This window comes from Plasmodium knowlesi, assembly GCF_000006355.2.
Source record: "Plasmodium knowlesi strain H genome assembly, chromosome: 8".
Lineage (NCBI taxonomy): Eukaryota > Apicomplexa > Aconoidasida > Haemosporida > Plasmodiidae > Plasmodium > Plasmodium knowlesi.
In genome coordinates, this window is record NC_011909.2 from 863015 (window position 1) to 888887 (window position 25873).

At 40.3% G+C, this 25873-nt stretch overlaps 6 protein-coding genes across 6 annotated transcripts; 4 read left to right on the plus strand and 2 right to left on the minus strand.

Annotated features, from left to right (window-relative positions):
• Window positions 1-1900: 1900 nt before the first annotated feature.
• On the plus strand, window positions 1901-7622 carry PKNH_0819100 (conserved Plasmodium protein, unknown function; the record flags this gene model as incomplete). The annotated part of the gene is made up of 5 exons (XM_002258796.1): window positions 1901-6385; window positions 6526-6732; window positions 6887-6975; window positions 7191-7290; window positions 7428-7622. The coding sequence occupies 5 exons, from the start codon at window positions 1901-1903 to the stop codon at window positions 7620-7622; spliced, it is 5076 nt and encodes a 1691-aa protein (XP_002258832.1).
• A 525-nt stretch (window positions 7623-8147) lies between these two features.
• On the minus strand, window positions 8148-10564 carry PKNH_0819200 (ATP-dependent RNA helicase DDX42, putative; the record flags this gene model as incomplete). Its single annotated transcript, XM_002258797.1, has 2 exons — window positions 8148-8494; window positions 8701-10564. 2 exons carry the CDS (start codon window positions 10562-10564, stop codon window positions 8148-8150), a joined length of 2211 nt encoding a protein of 736 aa, XP_002258833.1.
• Window positions 10565-11610: 1046 nt separating this feature from the next.
• PKNH_0819300 (peptidase, putative) lies at window positions 11611-14271 on the plus strand (the record flags this gene model as incomplete). Its single annotated transcript, XM_002258798.1, has 1 exon — window positions 11611-14271. The coding sequence occupies one exon, from the start codon at window positions 11611-11613 to the stop codon at window positions 14269-14271; it is 2661 nt and encodes an 886-aa protein (XP_002258834.1).
• A 325-nt stretch (window positions 14272-14596) lies between these two features.
• PKNH_0819400 (protein kinase, putative) lies at window positions 14597-15994 on the minus strand (the record flags this gene model as incomplete). The annotated part of the gene is made up of 4 exons (XM_002258799.2): window positions 14597-14687; window positions 14782-14830; window positions 14973-15508; window positions 15690-15994. 4 exons carry the CDS (start codon window positions 15992-15994, stop codon window positions 14597-14599), a joined length of 981 nt encoding a protein of 326 aa, XP_002258835.2.
• A 2213-nt stretch (window positions 15995-18207) lies between these two features.
• On the plus strand, window positions 18208-20532 carry PKNH_0819500 (conserved Plasmodium protein, unknown function; the record flags this gene model as incomplete). Its single annotated transcript, XM_002258800.1, has 1 exon — window positions 18208-20532. One exon carries the CDS (start codon window positions 18208-18210, stop codon window positions 20530-20532), a length of 2325 nt encoding a protein of 774 aa, XP_002258836.1.
• Window positions 20533-22286: 1754 nt separating this feature from the next.
• PKNH_0819600 (UDP-N-acetylglucosamine--dolichyl-phosphate N-acetylglucosaminephosphotransferase, putative) lies at window positions 22287-24534 on the plus strand (the record flags this gene model as incomplete). Its single annotated transcript, XM_002258801.1, has 7 exons — window positions 22287-22521; window positions 22785-22915; window positions 23089-23139; window positions 23256-23316; window positions 23469-23633; window positions 23742-23809; window positions 24034-24534. The coding sequence occupies 7 exons, from the start codon at window positions 22287-22289 to the stop codon at window positions 24532-24534; spliced, it is 1212 nt and encodes a 403-aa protein (XP_002258837.1).
• Between the last annotated feature and the right edge of the window lie 1339 nt (window positions 24535-25873).

A 25873-nucleotide genomic window follows, 5' to 3' on the forward strand; every position in this document is an offset into this window, starting at 1 on the left:
CGCGACATCATATTGGATAAGTAGTGTCGGATGAAAAACAAATTTTTAGAATAGACAGTCTTCAAATGGGGAACGGATAAATGTACACCTTATTCTTAATACATGGGGGAGATAGAAAGAGAAGAAGAAAAAAAAAAAAAAATGCTTGGGAAAGAGGAAAGGACGATGCGAAAATATTCCCTTTATGATTAATCACTCTCTCGTTTATGGCAGACAATAGAGGGTCTACCAGAAAGGGAGGAACTTCCATTAATTCGTACAGGTGCTCTATCGGGATGGACATGTACACATTATGTATATACCGTTATAGGTGCATCTGTATGTTATACCTCATGGTAGAATTTTTCCCTCCCCCATGGCATAAGCACGTGAACTGCATGTCGTTGTGAACTCCCCAGCTTGAATCTCCACACGAAATACTAACCAGGATTGTGGCAAACGTACGTGCTTAGATAGGAAATCCTCATTTTTTTATCCAAGCGGAAATTACATTTTTATAATGGGCGCTGGGAACGATTCACCAGTATTGTAAAAGGCTAACATGTGCCTCATAAAGAATTAGGGACAACACATTTCCTGCAGGCATACCCAGATGTGGTGTATACCAACTTTTCTCCCCCACACACACATTTGAGAAGAACAAATTTGTGGCAAAATTTAGGTTACGAAATTGGTACTACATTGGTATCTATGTGAATAAAATTTTTTTTTTTCCTTCTCTTTTTCTCCGTTTGATCAGCCTTTTGTTTAATCCATTCAAATCAGAACGCTTTTTCGAGTGGTCCCTTTGGAGTTGCAAATGGAAAACTTCCCATGGGGTGTGCACTGCGGGTGTTTTCTCCTCGTTCCCATGATGTGGTCACTTAACATTCCCCATGTATAGAAAAAGAAAAAAAAAAAAAATTAATCTAAACTACGGTAAACTGAACTGATCATAAATTGTGTTTCATCAGATCATACGCGGAGCGCACTTCACATGGTTCGCGTTTTCCCCTCTCCCATGTGGGGAGAAAAGTTCCATCCATTTTCCGGCAATTTTCCCCACTTGGCAAGTCCAAAAAAATTTTGTAACACACACAATATCAGGGACCTGAATGTAGTAATATGTGCACAGAAAAATAAAATAGCACAACAAAAATAAGAGTGACAGAAGAAGCGTACAATGAAAAGTTAGAATGGTTAAATGGTCCATTCCATAATTGCATATAACGACCTTACAAAATATAAACCCAGGTAAGGAAAAAAAAAAAAAAAAAAAAAAAAAAAAAAGTGCAATGCTCAAATATACGTATTATTCGATTCTCCGAAGAAGAGGAAAGTTTCCCACAGGAAAATATTTTTCTTATTCTTTTTTTTTTTTTTTTTCAAGCCCTAGAGAGTTCTTTGTGCCAGGCGGCGATGTGCTCTCTTTGATGTGTAAGCATAAGCATATATATACGTATACGTGTGTGCCTGTTTATGTATGCGTTTTTTTTTTTTTTTTTTTTTTTTTTTTTTTTTTTTTATTGTGTACAATGCCCCCTGCTGATTCAAGGAAGCCTTACTAACGCAGAAAATCTACGGAGACCTTTTGGCTGAGAAAAGGCCTGTGGATTTGCGCATATTTTGTCCATTGGTAAGGCATGCGGAAGCGCTAAAGCGGCGAAAGGCAAATCGGGATGAGGCAGTCTGGATAAAATACGAACACGGACAGGATTTCCCAACGTGTGGACATGAATAACTGCAGTTGTGTGGTTGCACCTGCATGAAATTGTCCAATCGGAAGAAGTTTTTTCCCCGTCGGTGTCGCTTCGTCCAGTGATTCTGCAAACCTTTGTAGCATCTGCTACCGAGAAGGAAAACTAACATGGGAACTACAGACATGTAAACTTACCCGGAAAAGCAAACTGCCCACAAGAAAATGGAGAAAAGAATTGGGTGTGTATATAAAATTAAGGAGAGCAGGAGGGGAAAAGGTTTTTGTAATCCAGTTGATGGAGCAAAAACCAAAAAAGGAGGGTTATGTTACGTTAAGGATAAGCAGGAAAATGCACCTAGTGTAGCTGGTGATGCAACATGCATGTCTCGTGATGAAGCGAGCGTACCTGGTGAAGCAGCTACTATAGTTGGCGATGTCAACTGTATGACCGAAGACAATTTCTATGCCAAGGCCAGAGGGATTAACCTTTTTGAAGCTCAACAGTGTAGTAGCAATGTGGACGATCCACTGGGTAGCCATGTCAAACTAGGGAAAGGTAATGAAGGAGGAAGTTACCTGAACAACGTAGATGTGAATGACGAAACATATTCCGTGAAGAAGGACAGTGAAGTGAAGATTCGTTCTTCCAGTCTGCTACCTGAGACTGCATGTCAAAGGCAAGGGGGGGGAGGCATGACAGGAGCGGCTGATCGGGTGCACAGCTTAATGGGGGAAGCAGACGAAATTGTGCACAGGGATGTCAGTTTCTCTGAGAAGATACCCATAGTCGGAATAACAGAACAAGATCGCGAATGTAGTGGTGGTGACCCTGCGTATTCTGTGTACGCTAAGTGTGCTATGTATACGGATGGAGGGCTGGAGGATTCCGATTGGGTCGATTTTGCTTTGGCAGGCGATCACTCGAACAGTGCCAACAACACTGCCACCTCAACATCGCCACCTAACACCGCCAAGAACACCGTGAAGTGCACAGGCGGATCCCATTTTGTAGCTACTGATCAGGAGGAGGGAGTGAGAAGAATGCACGTACCCGAACAGAACGATAAACAGGCAGACAGCGAAGACGACGATGAAATAAAAAACATATTAAACGTGTTGCAGAATTTAAAAAATTATAATTTTGATGATACGGGTAATTTAGATAACGATGCACTTTACGAACCATTTGATGATGGCGCGGAAGATGATGAAACGGGGAAGAGTATAATGGACCCGGTTGTTCAGGAGAAGAATGCCCCTTTTTTGGAGAGCGAGTATGTTTTTAATGATCCCACGGGTGAGGTTCCTACCAATGGTGAAGCATCGGCCTGTGCTGGGGAGGGAGACGCCCCTAATTACAGCCACGAGCGGGAGTACCTAGACCTGCAAAAGATAAAGGAAAAGTATAAGAGGTACAATTTTTCGCTAAGCGATGTTGATGAAGAGAGGGAGGGCGAACAGGTGGAGGAGTCGGTCATTGCATCAAAGGGGTACACGAACAAAGAAGAAGACGAATGTTACCATAGTAAGGAAAAGGAACCCAGTGATAATCCGCGCGAGGGTGAAGAAGGAGGGGAAAAAGTGAAGGATGACACAAATGATGCAGCGAGAAAAATGCCGCACGATGATATGCACATGTGTAAAGCGGTCGACGGTGAGGGTATAGACCAAAAGAGGAACAGTCCAAATAAAGTTAAAAAAAGAAAGAAAAAAAAAAAGAACGGGAAGAAAGGAAAAAGCTATTCTGAGCATGGTGGAGATGTTGGTGTTGGAGGAGATGGTAAGGAAGACCAGGATGATAGGAGCGTTCCCAGTAGTGGACAGAGGATGAGTAGTGGGGATCGCGCCAGTAGCGGAGAGCGCGTTGGCGATGAAGATGGACAGGATAATCCCATATTTCTGGCCACCTCTCCTGGGGAAGCCCATATATCCGAAAATTGCGAAACCAATGTGGAAACGACAAAAATGGAATCTACTTCAAACGAAAAAAAGAACAACCAGGACAGGGATGAAGTGGATGAATTTAACAGCTCCACGGAGACGGATGTGCCATCTGGCAAAGAGGAAGTCGAACGGGAGGAGCAGATAAGAAAGAAAAAATTACTTAAGCAAAATATTCGTAATTTAAACAATAAGGGGAAAGAAAATCACAAGGGTGAAGCTCAGAATGGAGACACATGGACGAAGCCTAATTTGCACAACGAGGCGGAGAAAATGAAGAGTGTGGAGAACCCCCCATATGGAGACCTCACGGAGGAAGTAAGGAACATAATAAATTCCAACGACAGTGAAGAGGAAGATCAAAACCATTTGGAGTTTGATCACTATCTGAACAAATTGCATAATTTGAAGAGTCTACTTCGACAGGAGGTGATTCAGAGCGATGAAGAAGTCGCTGCTGAAACGGCACAGGGACAGGGAGAAGAGGTGCGCATTGGAAGGGGGGGAAGGAAAGATTCGTCGAGTAGCTTCGAATTGGAGGAGGAGGCGGGCCATGCGGAGAGTCCAAAAGGGAGAAATGGAAAAGAAGTTGAAGAAGACAACGCCGTCGGTGCAGATGATGTGAACAATTTGGAAGATACAGACGATGAGGACAATGCAGAGAATCCACAAGAATGGACCAATTCGAGTCCTCCAAGGGAACGTAAGAGGGGTTCCCCTGATGAAGTGACGATCGAAGGGATGGTGGAGTCGCATCCCGTTGAGGTGGAGATGTTCGCCGAAAGGAACACTCGCCTCAAAAGAGAAGTGAAAAGTTTACAAAGAGAAATGATCAGGTACAAAAAAATGGAAAAGACATTTCACAAAAATAAGGAAAAGTATAAAACAAAATTAACACTAATTAGGGAATACGAAATGAAAATCGATCACATGATAATGGATCTGAAGAAATTAAAGGATACATGCAGCTGCAAAGATAAGAAATTAGCGAGATTCGAACAAGTAGTAAAATATATGAATGAGCAATTTGCTATGAGTAAGATCCAATTCGAAAACAAAATGAATGAGTATGTTCTCTTTTTAAAAAAAAAAGACTCGGAAATTTACATGTTAAAGGAGATAATAAAGGAAAAGGAGAAAATTGTCTCCTTTAATGAAAGCATTTTGAAGCAGTACAAAAATGACATCGATGATATGTTAAGGCAAAATATCGAACGGGTGGAACATGTTAAGGTGAAATTAAAAATGCAGCAAGATCTGATCACAGAAAAGGAAAATAAAATTAAAACACTTGAACAGGATGTTAGGAACTACACTGATGCGTTGAATAAAATGGACAACAAAATGAAGAAGGTAATGTACGAAAGAGAGATGGAAGAGGAGAAGTGGAAAGAAGTAGAGAACAATTATCAGAAGGAAAAAAAAAAAAACGCTGATCTGAATAATCAAGTGGAGAAACTAGGGAGGGAAAACAATGAGTTACATTACAAAGTGGAAAATTTGCTGCAGAACGAAAAAAATATTATGAACGGCAAGGTAGAATTAGTCCAAAGCCAGAAGGAGTTAAGCATGGAGAATGAAAAAATGAAAAAGGAGAGAGACGCGCTCCTAAATGATAAGACACAATTGCAGGACCAGTGCAAACTGCTCAGTTCCGAAAATGAAAAAATAAATGACCAGATGGGAAAAATGCAAAGTGAAAAAAATGAGCAGGAGAAGGAGATAACCAGATTGAAGGAAGAGGTAATCAAACTGAGGGAGGAGTTTTCCAAATTGGAGGTGAAGCACTCAAAATTGAAAGAAGAGAAGGACAAGATTGATGGGAAATGTCTGACCCAGCAGGGAGAAAAAGACACCCTACAAAATGCGCTGGATGAAACGAAGCGCAAGATGGAAGACTCCGTAAGGGAAAATGGAAAGCTGCAAGAAATGCTGGATGAAATGACCTCCAAAAATGGACAGGAAGAACAAAGGCTCAGGGAATATATAAAAGATTTGGAAGAAAAGTTGGAAGAGCAAAATTCTCTCTACTGCAAGGAAAAGGAAGTTATACAAAATTTGAGCAAGGAGAAAAATAAATTCATTAAAGAATGCGAAAGGTTAAAATGTAGGAATAAAAAAATAATCTCCAAGTTGAAGGAAAACGAAATGAAAAATAAAACAAAGATGGATGAAATTGAAAGAGAAAAAAAGGAATCTATGCAGAAGGAAAAAAATAACTTCGCAGAAAAAGTGCATTCACTGGAAGAAGCCTTCCAAAGCACATACAACGAACTCCAGGAAGAGAAAAATTCTCTAAAGGAAGAATTGCATGATGTTAAAATGACAAATGAGGAATTAAAAAAAAAGGCTCAAAATCTTCTCAACGTCAATGAGGTCCTTATAAAAGAAATGAAAACTTATAATGAAGAGAAAGATAAATTTATTAAAGGATTGAAGAATATCAAACTGGCTTACCTCAAGATGAGAAATGAAAACGAACAGTTGAAGAAGGACGCTTTTGCATATATTAAAAAGGACGTAGAGGAAAATTACATCCCCCTCTCTGCACACAACCAACTTTTACATGAACAGAAAAGTTTGGTTCAGGAGAAAGACACGCTTCACGCACAGCTCAAGGAAAAAGAAACCATCATCGAAAAGTTGCATAAGGACAAAACAGACTTGGACGAAAATTTAACTCGTCTTTCAAAGGAGAATCAGGAGCTCAGCACAAATATCCGCGTCAAAAATAAAATTACGGAGGATGTCACGGCCAACGTGGAGGTTAGTGGAAGGAATAAATGAAGGACAGATAGCGCGAACGAGCAAATGATTCGTTTGTGCCGCTATGTGTAGTAATCGCTGCGAAGAATTTGACGTGTCCATACACGATGCTCCTCATCCCACCCACCCAACTTTCGCAGAAACTAAAAACGGACCTAACCAACAAGGACGAAGAAGTAAAGAAAAAAGTGCTCGAAGTTAAGAAGATCGAGCGCGACTACAAAAAACTTCTGGATGATTACAAAAGTGAAAAAAAAAGTTTAATTTCAAAGTACGAAAACGAACTGGACGACTATCTACGAAAGTGTGAATTGGCCCATGCCAAATATAAGAAGTGCGAGGATGAGGTGAGAAACGCTCATAAGGCGTCCACACGCCCTGTGCAACCATGCACATTTGAGGGAAATGTATAACACCTTTCTGGGTTGGAATATTTCTGCAGACACAACACTTCCGAGGTTACCTCTTTTTTTTTTTTTTTTTTTTTAAATCTCGTCGCAGATTAAGGAACTGAGAACTAAACTGAAGGTGAAGGATGAAGTGATAGAATACACACACAAGGAAATTGAAAACATTAAGGAGTCCTTCTGGTACTTGCAAAAAAAAATATATTAAAAATGATAAAAAACAAAATAGTGAAAAATATATTAAAAATGATAAAAAACAAAATAGTGAAAAATAGTGAAAAATAGTGAAAAATAGTGAAAAAAAAAAAAAAAAAAAAAGTCCCCTTGACAAACACGCTACCGATTTGAATAAGTCTACACAGTACCGCACTCCCACTTCTTCTAATTCCCCTCTGCAGTAACGAATACGAATGCAAAATTAAAGACATCGTACAGGAGAAGGACAAGGAAGTGTACGCCATACAGAAGAGATGCAAGGAGCTACACGAGGACAACAATGTGGGTTTTTCTTCTTTTTTGCATGCGCTATGTGTGGTGCTGCGGATGTACATATATGTATGCACTTATTCACGCATGTACTCGCGTGGGCTCTTCTTCACTCCTTGTGCACCCCATCGATACTCTCCCCCTTGTAGATGAATAAGAACGAAATAGCCAAGCTAAACAAATTGCTTGAAGACGCAAATAAGAAAATAAAAAAGAGAGACATGGAAATGTATATACTGCTGGAGGAAAACAAAAAGCAGAAGGAGAAGGCAGCGAAAAAAATGACCAAGGTGAACGAGCTCCTGAACAACCTCCAGAAGGAGTACACGAACAGTATTCTGTGAGGTGGAAGCACAGCACTGGGGGAGCTGTTTCTTTGTGGACTCCATAATTTCCCCCCATTATTTGCCCCATTATTTTTGCCCTATTTTTTTTTTTTTTTTTTTTTGGTTTAATTCTTTTTGTGGCGAGGAATATGGGGAATTGTTGGAATGCCGCATGTGGTGCCCTCATTTATCCCCGTAGAATTATAAATTTTGAAAATTTGTTCCCCCTAAAAATTGCACGTTTGTGGTGCTCAATTTTGTGCCTCATTTGTCACTTATTTTCCATCCCTTTTGTCAACCGTTTTTTGTTTTCCCATTTTTCCCTTCTGCATTTCTAGCACGTGCCGTGCGCACACGCGAAGCACTCCTCGCTTGTTTCGTTTTCCCATTCATTCAATGGAGGCCGTGGAAGAGGCAAGATAGGCACATGCTTATGCACACACACGTGCCGCTATCCAACGCAGCAGTTGTTCTTTTCCAAATTGGGGAGTTTCTAACGGGGCGGAAGAATTTTTTGGAACGATGGGGGCGAACTAACCCCCTTCAGTAGTCCTCATCGGAGGATGTCAAAACATCATTTGGCGTAAAGACCTTCAAATTTTTTAAAGCGTCTTCACCACTTCTGGATGGCGCGGACATTTTTTTAAAGGCAAAGTCAGCCAAAATAGATTTGTTATCTCCGGGATGCTTTGCCTTCTTCTGCGACACATCAAAGATGGAGTCGTTCATTTTTCTTTTCACTTTTTTCATTTGGACATCATTATGAAGGTTGTTCCTGCGAATAAAGTCTTCCAGCGTCTGATCCACTTTTTCCTTTTTGTTATTTAAGTGGCTGTATATGAGGAAAGCAATTCTTTTTTCGGATGGCTGTATGAACGTTATGGCTTGTCCTGAGCAAAAAAAAAAAAAAAAAAAAAAAAAAAAAAAAAAATGTGCAGGTGAAAAGGGCCTCTATTGTGCGTGTGTACCATTTTGGCTAGCTGTGCAAAAGTAAGCATTGGAGCAGTGGAATACGGAACTAGTGACGTAATGATCCGTTGAAAGCAAATGACTTCTCTGCATTGCGCTGATGCTTATCTCCCTTTGCTCTCCCTACCGCGATTGTTCATCCGGGAACATCTGCCTATCCTGTGCACGTAGACGAAGATATCGTTGGGGCAGTCGTAGTTGATGACGAAGTTCAAGTCGATGATGTCGATGCCGCGTGCCATCAGGTCCGTGCTGATCATAACTTGAGTTTTCTTTTTTTTCAGGCAATCTAATTTGTATAGCCTCTCCGTCTGGTCTATGTCTCCATAAATGTAATCAAACGATATGTGTCTGAGCGAGATTTCCCTTTTCAATTTTTCATATAAAGTCATCACATTTTTTTTGCTATTGCAGAAAATAAATCCTTGGCCACTTGGGGCGCAAGCATGCACACAATTGAGTAAACAGTCATACTTAGCATGGTCTTCTAAAATGTAGAATTTTTTATCAATTAAAATGTTGTTCTCGCCCACCTTGATGATGATGAATTTTTTATTTAAGTAGGGCTTTGCCAGTTCACACGATTGCTCCGAAAAGGTGGAGGAAAAAAATCCCTTCATCGCGTCCGGCCTTATATTCCTAAGTATGGATGTGACAGAGTGGACAAACTGCTTCGAAAAGAGTCGGTCAAATTCGTCCAAAATGACATACTTTATTTTAGTAAGGGAAAGATACGTTTTATTAACAAAATTGATTAACGTTTTTACATTTGCAATTATAATGTCCACTCCTTTGTGAATGTCATCATATGCATTTTTATAATTTATTCCGTTGAACAGGATACAAGATTTTAATTTGTTCAAACAGAGTTTGTTAATTTGGTCATATATTTGCACACACAATTCTCTTGTCGGAGTTAGTATTAGAGCATGTGATGAGGCGTTACCTTTACCTTGTTTGGAAGGTAATGATGTTGGTATTGCCCCGGGTGGGGATGTCACTGTGTGTTCCTCTTCCGGAGGGTCGCTTTCTTTGTGGAAATTTTTTCCTTTTTTTTCCTTCTCAATTTTTTTGTAATTTACCAAATGGATAATCAAAGATATGATGAAGGAGAGGGTTTTTCCTGAACCAGTTCTGCTACTGGCTATAAAATCCCTACCACTTAAAAAGATTGGGATAACAATACTCTGAATGGGTGACAAGATGCTTATGGACAAATTGTACATATTCTCCAACACCTCCTTGTCTATCACATTTTTTAATTGCAAAAAGGAAAAAAGGGGTTTCGGAACGCTGAATCCGATAGTTGTGATGTTATTTTTTTTTTTGTATTCGACACTTTCTTCCAAAGTAAAATCTGTGATGCTGTTATCTGTGACAAAGATGTCTTTATTAAAGTGGTCCAGATGCACCTCATCGTAGTTTATATCATTTTCAATTATTTCGTTTTCCTTGTTGCTCTCTCTTCCGTTTTGGAAGAAGCCATCCCCATCATCTGGAGAATCATCACTCATCATGTTCCTGTCGTGGGTTCCTTTTCCTGCGTGTGCTTCTAAGCGACGTTTCTCGCTTGCCAATTCTTCATTTTTTTTTTCCAAAAATTCATAAATGTCCGCTGTGGCGTCGTTGTCATCCAGACTATCGTCATCGTGTCCACCATCCTCTTCTGTATGGTTATCCAAAGTGTGATTACTTTTTCTTTCGACATGAGATTTGGTTTCCCTAACAAAGTAATTTCCTACACATTTAGGGGTATTTCCCCTAAGGGGTTCCTTCTCCGTACGTGTAAAATTACTACCCTTTTGGGGTGCCGACTTGGCTGCTTCTTCTGCGTCCTTTTCTCGCGACTCCGTCTTTTGCTTCTCCTCCTCCAAGACTTTATTTATTTCCATCATGAATTCGTCCAAGGGGTCCATTTCCTGATCCCCCGATTCACCCTCCTTTGCGTTCGCGCATTGCTCCGGGGAGCCATCTCCACTGGGGCCGTTCATCGGGCTGCTACGAAGAGAAAGGATGTCACTGATTGGCGGCTGGGGGGGGCGCTCTCTTCCCTATGCCTCCGCGCGGGAAACCAAGCAAATAAATTTAAGCAGGTCGGATAAAAAACAACCCCCTGAATAAACGCGTAAAACGATAAAACGGTAAAACGACGCACCAACAGACTAGATGCAGGGGTGAGGGAAGAAGAGGGAGAAGAAGAAAAAGAAAAAAAAAAAAAAAAAAAATGGTGATGAAAAATGGAGAAAGGGGGAACGGAAAATAAAGGCACCCAAGCCTGTTCAACAAATGCATGTCGCGTTGGTGACGATTGCGCAGATAAAACGTCGCTTAGCTACCCAACAGCACACCCACAGGGAAATGCACAAAAAATAAAAAAAATAAAATAAATAAAAAAGGGGGGAATAACAGAAGCGTACGCTCCGGGCGTGTGTTGACGCTTAATAATATTATCAACATGGACTCATCGCGAAAGCGAGGATGACGAAGATGCGTTGCGTCTCTTTGTGGATTCATCTACACGATGTGCTTCGCGTTGACAGCTAATTTGACGCCTAGACGAAAGGATAGAAATCTGTGCGCACGCGATCGAGTAGCCAGAAGCAGCGTGCAGGCTTGATATCGCGCTGTGATGGTTGACATCTCGACCGCATTATGCGGATGCGCTTCGATCATTCAGAGGATATGCCACATCTTTTTTTGTGCGTCCCCTGCGGATAACGCCTTTGTATCACCATCCATGACATACGTACCCTCTACAAATACGTGAATTTTTTTTCTGGGGGAGAGACGGATCTGTTGTTGCGTCCAATCTCCCCCCCTCCAAATATACGATAGCCACGGTTCAGGGGGTCCGAAGTGGCAGAACTGATCCGTGGGCACATTTACATATCGGATCATTGCATACCGGCACAGTGTATATCGGATCATTGCATACCGACACAGTGTATATCGGATCATTGCATACCGACACAGTGTATATCGACACACTGCATATCAACACAGTGCATATCCACACAGCGCTCCTTCCCCGGCCACCATGCATAACAGCGGGACGGGGATCAGGAAGATCCCGCCATTTATGAAGGAGCTGGAGGAGGCGTACAACATATGCCACTGTGGAACGAACGTGATTGAAAAGTGCTTCTTCGCCAAGGAGGTGAAGAGGAGCATAAACAAGAGGGAACTTCACATGTACCAGTTGTGCATCATCCATTACCAACTTAGCAACAGAGATAAAATTTATAAAATATCATGCATCGAAGATGATCTAGACATACGGAATAGCTTCTATGATGGGGAGTTAAAAATGTACATGTCAAAAGACGGTACTGTAGGATGCCTATTTTGTAATGATGAGAAAAAAAGGAAAATCCATTTATTTAAAAATGAAAGAAACAACGGAAAGTTCTTCTTCACTTGTATGAACAGTGTACCGATAGATACAGACCTACATAAGCGGTTCTTCATGCACGAATCATTCTGTTCTTTCAACATGAGCAACACCCTCATGATTTACAGTGCCGAAAGTGATGACATGAAGTACAAAAGAGAGAATAGCTTTATGCAAAAAAAAGATTTAGAAATTTTAAAGAAAATTAACAACCATATTTATACCGATACATTTGGAGAGCAGTTCGACTACTCCTTTTTCAATTTATTTGTTTACAATATGATGGACAATACGGTCAAGTACATAACTGTGAAGGATGTGTCTGGGTGTTATTACAATCCACAGTTTATTGACGACACTTCTTTTGTGTGTCTCTCTTATCGAACCCTTCCCTACCGACTGGGTATATATGCCTTTAATGTGAGACCGAATGATTTGTATCTATGCACGCTGAACGACTCGGATATAGAACCTTGTGACAGGAGGGATGGGAGAAGGGGGGAAATTGCCGGTGCTGCAGGAACTGGCCAAGCGTGTGAACGCAACCGTAAGAATCACATTCGATGCGCCTATGCCAAATTGTCCGGAAAAAATTTCAAACATACAGCTTCACCACTTGTAATTAGGCATGACGATTCTTGTGTGTTCGTGGCGTGCTTGGTCTTTTTTGGTAAAAATGAGGAATCCAAACAACACTTGATGGAGTACAGCTTGGTCCTGATAAAGCTGGTGAAGGAGGACGGCAAGGCGAGGGCGAAGAGAAATCGTGGGAACGCCCCACAGGGGGAGAAGCAGGATATGCAGGAGGTACAGGAAATGCACGTGGGGGGTGGCTATTACTCCAGTGGCGAGGATAGTGATGGGACAAACGAGCAGGAGGAGGCGGACCATTCTACAAGTATAGCCACAGTAGAGGGGGGGAGGTGCACCCACCCTGTTAGCGGTACCACTCCCATGCACCAAGATGATGTATGCAATTACAAGAAGGTGGAGACGGAGGTGATCATCCGAGAGGGTACTTATACTTCGTTCTTCCGCGGGTTATATACCAATGAGATAAAGGGATGTTGTTACCCATACCTCTTCCTAAACACAATTTTTTATTGCAGAAAGATTTCCATCGCTGTTCACATGTTCACGAAAAAGGTATATCGTATTTTAATAGATAATATTTACAACCAAAATGACATTAGCACAAGTATCGAAATTATGTGTATGAAGGAAGACAACCTGTTGGTGAGCATCCGAAATATGCTTCTGAATCACGTGTTGGTGTACTGCCTATTCAGTGAAGCGAACATAACTGGAGATTACGTATACCTCACTAAGATGCGAAGTTACAACTTAGATTTTACAACATACGAAACGGTTAAGAAAAAGCAGACGAGTATAATTTATGCCAATGTGAATGATCTATCAGAGAAGCTTTTTATGTTATTGAGTCAAATGGAAACAGCACTTTTTAATGAGAAGCATCCCTACATTAGGAGAAAAAGTGCCAGCTTTAACATGCTATACGAGAGTGAGTTAGAATTTCAATACGATGTGGAGAAGAAGGGACTACATCTACCAAACTTTAATCTGTTCAACGGAAAAAATAAAAGGAACCTTATTTTATATATCCATGGTGGACCCTACTCTACTTGCCTCAATGAGTACAGAAATATCTTCATTTTTTTTGCAGCGTGTGGATTTGATGTGTTATGCATTAACTACATTGGAACTTTAGGATTTTCTGAAAAACCAAATATTCTAAATGGGCACGTAAATTCTATCGAAATTGAAGATATCATAGATGCTTTCAAAAATTTCTATAATTATTTTGGTGACTATGAGAACGTCTACCTGTATGGTGGATCCTACGGTGGCTTCGCCTCGTGTGCAATTTTAACCAAGTGCAACTTATTTAAAAGTTGCTGCGTTATTAATGGGGTATATGATTGGATACTTTCCGCTCATTCTAGTGATGTCCCTGATTATTTCTTAAACCTATGTCTAAACAAGCCGGCAGAATATGATTGCTTCTACAGTAAGGATGACTATGGCAGTATGTACGAGATATCTCCCTTGCACTTTGTGCAGAATATTTCTACGCCCATTTTGATTGTTGCGTCTAAGGATGACTTGCGAGTCTCCCACCATAATAGTCTCACCCTGTACAAGCGCCTGCTTGCGCTTAAGAAGAAGACCAAGCTGTTCCTGTTCGACGACTGCACCCACTCCATCAAGAACATAGCTTTCGACGAGACCCTCCTCATTAATGTCATCCTCTGGTTTTACGACTACGATAGTAAGAAGAAGCGATAAAGCCACAAATGCAATGGACCGGCATAACTAACATATTCTCACTGCGAAATCTCTCCAATCCAATTAACTCGCTTCCAACTCTGGACAGACTTTTCACCATTTTGAAATTCACAAAATGGGGGCCCAACCCACTTGGAAGCAGCCCCTTTGAGCGAAATATTGCACGTTTACTAAAAGATTTAAAAAAAAAAAAAAAAAAAAAAAAAAAACTCTTCAGAAGGAATATCGCCAATGGAAAGGTGTACCGATCAACTGTTCATGCCACTGTACGAGAAACGCGTATGGAACCACCTTTTTCTCGTTGACGGCGAGGAAGGAAGCTCCATCACCAGCTCTTATTCATCTCGTCCTGCTCGTAGTCCTCGTCCGTTTTGAGGACACGGTTTTCTAGGAAGTAGATTAGCTCTCTGGCCTCCCTAAGGGGGGAAAAAAGAAACATACATATATAGTACATGCGCAAATATGTGCATACGCACGTGTGTTATTCTATGCCGCGGAGTGCGAATGTACCTGCGCGTCTTCTCTTCGACGATGTTGTAGTGGGGGAGATGATCCCGATCTGCAGGGAAAAAAAAAAAAACAATAAAACACACACATATATATATATATATATATACACGTATATATAAACATACGTGGATGCATTTATACGTGTGCACATATCTGAATTCGAAGTAGGCTTGACAGGCCGACGAGCTAACCCCGTATCCATGGATGCTGCGCAAGCTGGCGGAGAGATGGGCGCATGTCGTAGTCCTTCTCCAGGCACTGCTTTATAAAGTCGAAAATTGGACTTTCCAGTTTTCTATACTGTGTTTTCAAATCGGCCAAGGAAATTTCTTCGTGTGCAATTTTTGAATATGTTTGCAAAGCGTCTTTGCTAAGGAATGGAAACGAACCGGTCAACATAAAGTAGAGAAGGAGACCAATGTACCACGTATTATTCTTGTCGTGACTTAATTTTTTGATTTCCTGTAGAGATCTGATGAAAAATAATCCATACAAATCTCCTTTGTTGTCTATGTTGTCGTATTTTTTATTTTTGCTTAAGAGACTCACTCTCACTTCGTCTCTTTTCTGGTCCTTCAAATAGATACAGTAGCCATTAAGATTTCCGTGGTAAATATTTTGTTCCTCCAAGAAGGACATGGCCATTATTATTTGGGAGAACCACTCCGCCAGGAGGCGCTCGCTGATGATATTGCCGTTCAGGAGATGGTCCGTCAGGAATCCTCCGCTGCAGGGGGGGGGAGGCGCACAGTGTGAGTTGCAACAGAGGTCAAAATGACAAATGAAAGTGGCGAATAAAAGTGGCGAATAAAAGTGGCGAGTAAAAGTGGCTAGCCAAAATGGCTAGTCAAAGAGTCAGCGGGGAAAACGTGATTACCGCCTTCCACACGATGACTACCCTCACTTACGTGCAACTCTCCATCACGACGTGCACACTGTTCGCGTCCTCGTACATGTTGTAAACCTTAAGCAAGTAGGGCGGCATGCTTCTCTTGGTGTCATAGGTGAGCATCCTGAGCTTGCACAGGTAGTCGAAGGTTGCTCCGTACAACACTTCCCTACGTAGCTTGCGGACGATTCTGTTCTCCCCCTTGCGCAAGAACTTGCATGAATACAACTCCAAGTCCTCCTGGACCCTTATGTTAGTGTTCATCAGGTAGCCATGGTGGAAATACTTGGTATGCTCTTCGTTCGAAGAATAGAGGATTCCCATTGGGTGAACAACGGTGAGGAAGGAAGTGAAAGAAAACAGGTAGAAGGTAGATTTACGCCAGACAGCCCTTTAAAGCGAGGGAAGGGGCGAACCGTGGCGCCAAAAATTTTAAAAGCACAGAATCGGAGGGACAACAAGGATACGCTGATGCTAAATCAAAACATGTTACACGGATCCACCCATCGGTGAATGTATATACGTTTACTTGCGTGCATCCAGTCGCGCACTTCTGGGTGAAGCCCTTGGGGAGGCAGAATGGCTAATCAGATCGCACGCAGAAGGAAGTTCAGGACAAAGGTAAACCCAAACAGGTTGAGTGAAGGATTTTATTCTCCAACTGATGTGGATTATGAAAGTGTAAATTAAATGAATAAAGAGGGAAGGAAAGAAGAAAAAAAGACTCCCGTATTTTTTTTTTTGGAACCCACTCAATGGACAACTTAACCGGGTCGGTGGAAAAGGAAAAAAATTTCACTCGACTTACCAATCCAGGAAAACTAAAAATGTGCATTATATTATCTTTTTTTTTTTTTAAATGTATTTTTTTTTTTTTTTTTTTTCTCTCTCTCTCTTTTTTGCCCCATCTAATTAACTTATGCACTTGGCTAACATAGTGCCCTTCGGGGTGGACAAATGGGAGGCGGACATCGATTGTGGGTATGCGCTCGTTGGAGTTGCGCACTCGTCGGAGTTATATGTTTATATGGTGATACCCATGGGCGCGCACCAAAACCGCGAATGACTCATGTGTGCTCTGCCCCCCTGGGCAAAGTACATCACCCAGGAGCATACGCGCAGAAGAGTTGAAAATATGTGCGTCGGTCGACTCGTCGCGTCTTCCCCCTCCTGCATTGCAGCTCGGTGTAAGGGGGGAAAATGCAGTTGCAGCGAACTAGCACATGTATATATATACATACATATATATGTACATACAAGTATATATATATATATCGAATATATATACGCAAAGAGTGTTATATTTGCTAAGCAGGGATGGGTGTTAAAAATGGCCCGGTGGAATGTGCGCATGTGAATGCGGAGTTGTTATGCGGTTAAAAGTGGAAAAAATGAGAAAAAAAATGAGTTATTTTAAAAAAAAAAAAAAAAAAAAGGACTATCTCCCTCTAAAAGACCTACCACAACGATGTGTGGTGGATGCTCCACTCTTTTTTTCACTCGCTTTACAAATCGTGGTTATTGATATGTCCACCTGTTGCCTTTACCCAATTTTGCCAAGTGGCTAAGTGTAGCAGTGAATGGTCTCAGGGGAACGCAGGCTAACCCTGTGAAAAGGCATAAGCATATGTATGTAGACATGTGCATGTGGGCGCATACACAGGTGAACTTTCACGTGAACGATGAAGAGGAGACCATCCTATTCCCCTCTTTCGTTAGGGGAAAATTATTCTATAGTTTAAGTCCATCGAAATATCGTCGTGAAGGTTTTGTCCAAATAGGCAAATAGTTTTGTGGTGGTGTACACAGGAGGACACCTGCGGGAAGGAAAAAAAAAAAAAAAAAAAAAAAAAAGTTTATTTTTGGAATAAATTTTTTTGCGTCATAACTGCTTTGTGAGTATACACTTTTGACACATGTATGAAGCTTGTAGGATGTGGCAAGTTAGGAGGTTTTATCCTGTACAAACAAGTACACATATTTTCTGTATGCATGTGCACCTATTTTCGAATAGTTTTTTTGTTTTATCGCTCCTCCATTTTTTGTTCTCTCCCACTCAGAAGAAGTTACAAGTGATTGAATAGTTCTCTGTGCCTTTGTGGTTTTTTTTTTTTTTTTTTTTTTTTTTTTTTTTTTTCCACTTGTTGTTGTTCGGTTCATGTAGCGTCACGCGTAACATTAGAAAAAAATAAAAATATGATCAATCAGGTTGTAGATAAAGAAAAAGAAGGAACATTTTTTACTTTACGCTGGGCTCACCAAGGAGCAATTAAGCGGCATAACAGACTAACTGACGAAGCGGTATGGTTGGACGGATGGGCATATCCTCACCTGAAGGGCATGCGTGGATAAATATACATTCCACGAGAAAGGAAAATTTTTTCATAAGAATTGTGAAAAGCATACTGCTTCAAATGTGTGGGGCCTTTCTTTTTTTTTTCTACTTTTCAGCGACAACTCAAAAAAAGTGCGCGACTTGACGACTGTGCCAGAGAGGGAGAAGAGTTCCACCTGAACAGATAAAAACACATAGAAGAATGATAAAAAAAAATTCAAAGGATTTAAAAAACTCATCACTGAATTTGAGCTTGCTAAATGGGGAAACGGAAGGAGGAGGAGACACAGCAGAGGCTGACGAGGATGACCGTTTGGGGGTGGAAGCAGGTGTTGACAAAATACCAAGGAAAAAGCTAACCAATTTAATCATCCTGGATAAGGGGGCAGGGATAGCCAAATTTAAGAGGTTTTCTCGGTTGAAGACGCTTGGGAGGTCAGGGGGCGCTACATATGAAGCGACATGCCAGGTGGAAGAGGAGATGCAAGAGGAAGAAGCGCAACCAGAATGCCAAGGGGAACCCGCCGATAATTATCCCTCATATAAGAATCCCGGTAGTACCTACCTGAGCAAAAGCAACGGAAAAAAAAGTTCCAAGGGAACAGGAAAGCGTGATGGTAGTCCAAAGGTGAGGCGAAAATTTTCTGCTCTCCTAGGAATGATAGGTAAAAAAAAAAACGTCAAAGATTATGATGATCTCAAAAAAGAGGAGGTCGAAAGTTCGACGAGTTGCATACCTTTCGGTGGAAGCGGAATTTCTTTGAGCACATCAGGGGATGAAATAACGTGTCCAAAAATGGTGAGTGCGGAGTTGCCCGTTTTCACCACAGAAAGTTCTCAATCAGGGAGGAAGGAATGTCTATACCATTGTGATAATGGCGAGGGAAGTTTGAAGGAGTCGCGGACTGGGTCAGAGAAAAAGGAAAGGGGAAAGGCGCAAAACGAGGCAAACGCTAAAAGAGCAGAAGGGGCAAATTCCGAAGAGTGCCGAAAATATGATGAATGGAAAGAGGTGAAGGGGCTCGCCGCAAGCGAAGCAGACCATATCCACCGCATCCATCGCCCTGTCCGTGTGGAGAGAAATAACATGCCGTGTCTAGAGAACATAAAACAACTGCTTCACCTGTCTGATGAGGAAATGAAGGACTTGGTCCAGATATCCAGCTTTCAGATAGATCTAGACATAAATACCATTTACTCTAACTTACTCAAGGAAAGTAGCGAAAGCTCTATATCTACATACAATATAAATAACAATAAGAATATTTTTGACGTAAGACAATTTAGAGGACATTCAAATGAAAAAATAACAACCTATAAGGAGACCTCTTCTCTGAATTGGGTTACATATGTGTGTAACATCTCTATTCAAGAGAGCTTCTATTTTTGTTATAATATATATGAGGAACCTTCCTCTTCGATTTACTGCTCTGCTGCTTCCAACGGGGAGACCTCCCTGTGGGAAAATTGCTCCGGGATAAATTTACAGAACCAAGGGAATAATAAAAGGGAAGAAAAAGAAGAAAAAAGAAAAAGTGTCCAATTGGATAATACAGGAGGAGGTCTAAATGCGCACATCCAGAAGGAGATAAAAAAAGAGAATTACTTAATGACAAATGAATACATCGATAGCAGCTTTGATGAAATATATTACATTCAGAGGATTAATGCAGATAACGATTCATTGTTCGTTTTTGCTAGAATTTATGAGATATATATTTTTTCAAAGAAATGGAATAGGAATGGAAGTGGTGGAAAGGGTAGTGCAAATATAGAGGGGGAGACACTTTCTGATGAGTCCTCTCCATGCAGCACGAATGTTTCTGTGTATGTGCTCGTAGTTTTAAAAAATAACCTCCTTAAATATATCATAAGAAAAAAAATACTTAACCAAATTAGCAGACGCGTAGAAAAATGGAAAAAACACATCATCATAAAAGCTGAACTTATTAAGAACGATTCCGTACCATTGTGTATTCGAATGATTGAAAGAAATGATCATATTGTAGATTACGTCGTTAAAAATGTAGCATACTTTTTCGATAATTATTTGCGAGATTTCCTCCACCTCCTTGTTGTACATGTGAATGACTTTTTTGGTTTAGGTGAAAATAGGACTCTGGAAAATTATTTCGAACGCTCAAGTAAAAAAATGTATCATTTCGTTGAGAAGAAGAAAGTTCGCCTGCGAAACATGTATAATGATATTGTAAAAAAAAATGAGGACAAAAAAAAGAAAAAAAAAGTAAAACAAGGTATCCAGGCTAACCAGAAGAAGTACACATTTTTTACATATCTGTTTAAAGGGAAGAAGGAACATAAAATGGTTGACTCTCCTCCGAAGGATGAATATTCATTTTGGATTTCCATTTTTGAGCCAGCCTTTTATTATATCACCTCAAATACAGTGGCACACAATTACATCATTTATATGAACCATATTTATTATAGAAGACTACTTTTTTTGTATCTTTTCGTTTTTGTAGTTTACTTAGTAGTAAGCCCTTGTCCAGTGGGTGCCCTGTAAAAAGGGGGTATGTGTGTGAAAAAGAGCTACTAAATGGTTCCAACGTGGAATAACCACGTAGCCATTTGGCACAAATGCTATAGCATAAACTGTAACATAGTCCCGTCGCGCATAGATACGATGCTACCCGCACGTGTTGTCGACATGTATGATTTTTTCTCTTTTTGGGAATGTCAATCATTGGGTTTCATTTATGAGCGATGGTACTACCTCTCCGTTTTTTTTTTTTTTTTTTTTTTTTTTTTTTTTTTTTTTTGTACAATTGAGAACCTTTTGGCTAGCTATTTTATTATTTTATTTTATTTTATTTTTTTTTTGTACAATTGAGAACCTTTTGGCTAGCTATTTTATTATTTTATTTTATTTTTTGTTTTTGTATATATTTAAAAAAAAAAAAATTACCTTGTCTATATATTATTGTGACCATTTATTTTTCTGTTATTCTGTGGTAATGATTTTTTTTTTCCCCCCCATGTGTATAGGTGCTGCAGTGTAATGTTTTCATAGTTGCACATGAGGCAGGTTTTCCCTTACGCCACTACACTTTTCATCCATTCCGTACAAGTACACGATTTGTTAAGCACACACCAAAGAGTTGCTTTGCTGAAAGTGAAAAATTTACCAGTAATGATTGTGAGCACCACGTGACACTGGTGCTCCTATGAGCATCATTTGCGAAAATGAAATTGCACAATTGGGAAGTATTTCCCCCTGGAAGGAAAGGCAACGTGGGTAAAGGCAAGCGCACCTGCTGTAGAGCCAGCTTTGGTACTACCTTTTGGTCGCAATTTTCACGAGTACATCAATTTCACTCGTTGCGCAACTGGGGACATTGTGTTGCTCCCAAGGAGGTATAAGGCGATACGTACGGATTATTAGGCGAACAACTGCAGCACCTTCTACGCAGGAGATGATTGCACTAACACGTGCTAATAAATAGAAGGTACAATTTTTGCGATGTGCTATAGAAAGTGGTAATTAAAAAGGTGCTCATTTGGTATCATACTTTCTGTACCCATTATGAGGGCCTTTTTCCAAATAAGCGGGAAGCGTTTTTAGTGCGCACACAGTGCTGATGTTTTCGAAAGGAAATTAAACCTAGGACATTCTGCTAGGAGGAGATTGCTCCTTTGTGACACCTATGTAAGTCGTGCGTACATGTTGCACCTCGCATGTCCTTAAAAATCTCCATACGTGTTGTTCTCACGAAGGTTATGTCCTCTGGATTCTCCAAATATATTTATCATATATATGAAGCGTAAGAGGCACGAGCGAAGTACCTATCATACATTTGTATACATGTGCACGTGCCCACACATAAGTAAATATTTATCTGTACCGAATTGGTCGACCGCATGACACAATCACTCGCTGCACGAACGGATTGTAGAAAAATATTGTCATCAGGAGAAAATTGTTCTGCAGATAAGGCCTTCCCTGCCGTTTGGCTAGATTTAATTTACCCTTGCGCGCTACAAACCTCACAGCATGGCATACACATGAACGATTTTCCTGCATCAAGAACAGCTAACGTGATGGTACAAAGGGAAAAAGGAGTAAGCAGATACATTATTGCCAATGATATAGTCGAATGGGCTCACTTGAACTTGGCAGTACGTTGCCCCCGGTGGCCCCTTACTTTTACCAAAAAAAAAGAAACGTTATTTAGATAGCACACATAAAAGAAAAGGTTATTCCGTTGTACGCCATTCTTCCGGGCATCCCCACGCTCTCTCCACATTTTTGTGTTAAAAATGAAGAGCAAATATACAACAGCTCCTAAGCATAATAAGGGGTACATATATAGGGAAAGCATACCTGAACAGTTTTTATTTTTTTTTCTTATTTTTTACCTATTAATTGTACTGTACGTGCTAAGGAATACACCCTATAAGAATATAATCCTTCTGTACATTGTGCCGTGCGTGTTGCTCTTTAAAGTTTCCTTTATATGTCTGCCCAGGTTTATACACTTTTTGCATGAGAAGGGTAAGCATACTTAGAGCGCTGTTCAGCTGCTTGATATAAGGTTGTGTGCATTTGAGCGAGAACGAAAGGGCATACACATTCACGTTTCAATGATATGCGGGATAACTCTGCAGAGTTCCAGTCCCCAATTGCAACTCTGTGTATCCATACCGTTACTGTTGAGCGTGTATTCCACTTATGTGTACACATTGGAAATAACGCAAACTCGAAACAAATAAGGAAAAATCGCCCTTCCCATCCATATATTCCCCTCATTTCTGCAGGATTATATGGTATAGATTTGAACAAAATAAGCAAAGACAAAGTAGCACAACCAATTGGCCTATTTCCATCAATTTTGTATTTAATTTTTACACTTTTCTATCAGTTGTTATACTACGATGACCATAAAATTGTTAGCAGATAAGAGGAAAAAAGAAGAAGAAAAAAAAGTCACAACCTTGTGGTGTTTGCCGCATGGTGATGCACGAAAATATGGAAACCTGGTTGCGAACCTCTGTTATGTGTAAATGCCTATCATTCATTTTTTTTTTTTTTCTCCTTCCAAACTCTCTGATACCTCCGCAGCTGCTAGAGTATAACGCCGGATTGTTGTCCATAATTTTTATTACCTTTTTGGTAAGCGTGCACAATAAAACGCGAAATGGAAACGCACTTTCCTGTTTATTATGACCATCACATTTAACATTGCATTTTTGTTTTTCCCCCATTCTCTTTTTACAATTTTAATGAAGGGCTTCATAGATGACATTCTCGAATTGAAGTGGAGATACAAAGTGGTTCTCCCATTTTTCGGTATTATTCTATTATAAACGAAGAAGGGATTACAACACCGCGGGTTGCCAATGTTGTATATATATACATTCTTTTTTTTTTTTTTTTTTTTTTTTTTTCTCACTTGTTCATATTTTTATTAATATTTTTTTTTTTTTTTTTTTACTTTTTAGCTAGCTTACCCCTGTTACTGTCTTACTCCGGAAATACGAACATTCGCATTCCCAGTTTTTTAAATTTCATATTTAAGGAAAGGATTATAGACATTGGATTTTTCTACTATTTGTACATAATCCTGTTGTGTGTTTTTTGTACCAATGCGATAAATATATATGCAGGTAGGAGTGTTCTCACTTTGCGCGACATCTGTTTATATGGAGAATGTAGGCTTTATGTAGTATGCCTTTTTGGACATTTATTTTTTTTTCCTTTTTTTTTTCCTAAAGGAATCAACGGATTGGAGATAGGCCAGAGCTTAATTATTGCCTTTTTCATTTCGATCCACAATTTGATAGTAATAAAATTGAAAACAGCGGTGTGAGACCGTGTGCTGTATGTGTTTGATTGTTTAACTCCCTTGTGTTGGGCTGCGCAGTTGTGTACGCGCTTCGCACGTGTTGTCAAGCAGATCAGATGAGTGAATATGTATAAGCACATCAGTGCGCAAATAATCATTTGTACACGCATTTACACAATCATTCACGTGTTTATGCATATGCATGTGTGCACCCCGTACAGGAAATCATCCTAAACATAGGAACTGGACAAAGCAAAGGAATCACCGAGGGAGCACAAATCCTTAAGCAACATTTCTTGTCAATTATATTTATACTACCATTTGTATCCATAAACCTGGTTACCTTTTCTTTTAATTTTTATCCATCCAAAGGATTTGTAGGCAACACATTAACCTATTTTTGTGGCATTTTTTTAGCAGTTCTTTCGATATTTGGTCATTTCTCCAAAACGTTGATATTATTTTTAATTCCACAATTTTTGAACTTTTTTCTTTCCCTGCCACAATTACTTAACTTTGTCCCATGCCCAAGACACAGATTACCAGTTGTGAATCCCAAGACGAATAAATTAACATATTCTCACAATTATACTCTCATAAATTTCATTTTGTATTTATTTGGGCCTCTCTCCGAGTTTCACTTAGTGGTATTATTACTAGCCTTTCAGTTTGGGACATGTTCCCTTGGTTTGTTTCTGCGCTACTTTATCGACACCACGTAGTATATCTGCACACAAGCACGGGCCTACTTAGTAGGTGTGCCTGTGTGCAAATGCTTTTACGTATTATTCTGTACAGTTATCCGAGGCTTGTGTGTGTGTTTTTTTTTTTTTTTTTTTTTTTTTGTCATTGCTCATAGGGGGATTTTTCCCTCGCGTTGAAGAATGTGTTTTTAACTGAGGGAAACTTCCTGTATCATTATGTTGAAATCGTTTGACGTTTGCGGGAACAGGGTGGGGGGATTAGGGTTCCTCCCCACATCAAATGCGTTACATATAATTCTTTTTTTGAGGGGGAATCAGACCGTTCGCGCATTTTCGGAGAGATGGTTGGTGAATTTATTGTCACGTAGCCTAGAGTGAGGTAGCAAAAAATTTTCCATATGATCGAACAGGGGAATACTGAAATGTGGAATATAACATTTGGAGGGGGAAGGTTTATTAAAAGAGTGGCTGCAATTTTCGTGTTAAGTGGATCCGTTAGGATGTAACGCAAGGCTGGATGACGCCTTCACCCGTCCGTCAGTTAGTGCGACACCATGGCTAGCTCCCCCCATTTCACGTGCACAAAGGTATGTGAAAAAATGTTGAAAGCGCGCCTGAGCATGCACGAAAATTTGCACTTGGGCAAGGGCGAAGCTGAGGTAGGTTGGAAGCAATGTCCCCTTTTTTGATTCCCCTCTTTGATTTGCCCCCATTGCATGAATTGGCACGATGGGCTCAAGTGGCCTTCACCTTTACAAAAGCATCAGAATGTTTACCTGTGTATATGCAAAAATGTATACACACATAAAAGCGAATATAAAGAAGAAACTCTTTTTTCTTATAGTTACTATTTGCACAATTTGAAATTAAAGAAAAAGGCACCCGTCACTGGCAATTTTGCGCGAGATTAAATCTGAAGGGATCACAGACGAATACATTTTGGGCTCTTAAGGCGTCGAAAAAAAAAAAAAAAAAAAAATTGTTTGCTTTATTCTGCGGCCCTTATTGTTGTTATTTAGTTACCCGGCTATGTTGGCGGTATGCGAGTAGTCCATACACACCTCTGTACATGTAAATGCATGTACAAATACACATGAATGTAAACACTTATTATATGTACCCATGCTAAAGGGGCGGTGTTCCCCCCCCCCGCGAGACTTCTCCCTTCAGAGATGAGTCATCTACGCGAACTTGATGCCAGAAAGGATTACACGACCATTTACACACAGCGCGTTGAGTTTTCCTTCCTGGAGGGAAATTTTAAAAGTGGGTAAGGACGACGGCAGTCGCTAGGTTAGTTTCTTCTAGGGAGCCAAGAATAGAAAGAGGAGGGGAAAAGGAAAAAAAAAGAATTAAA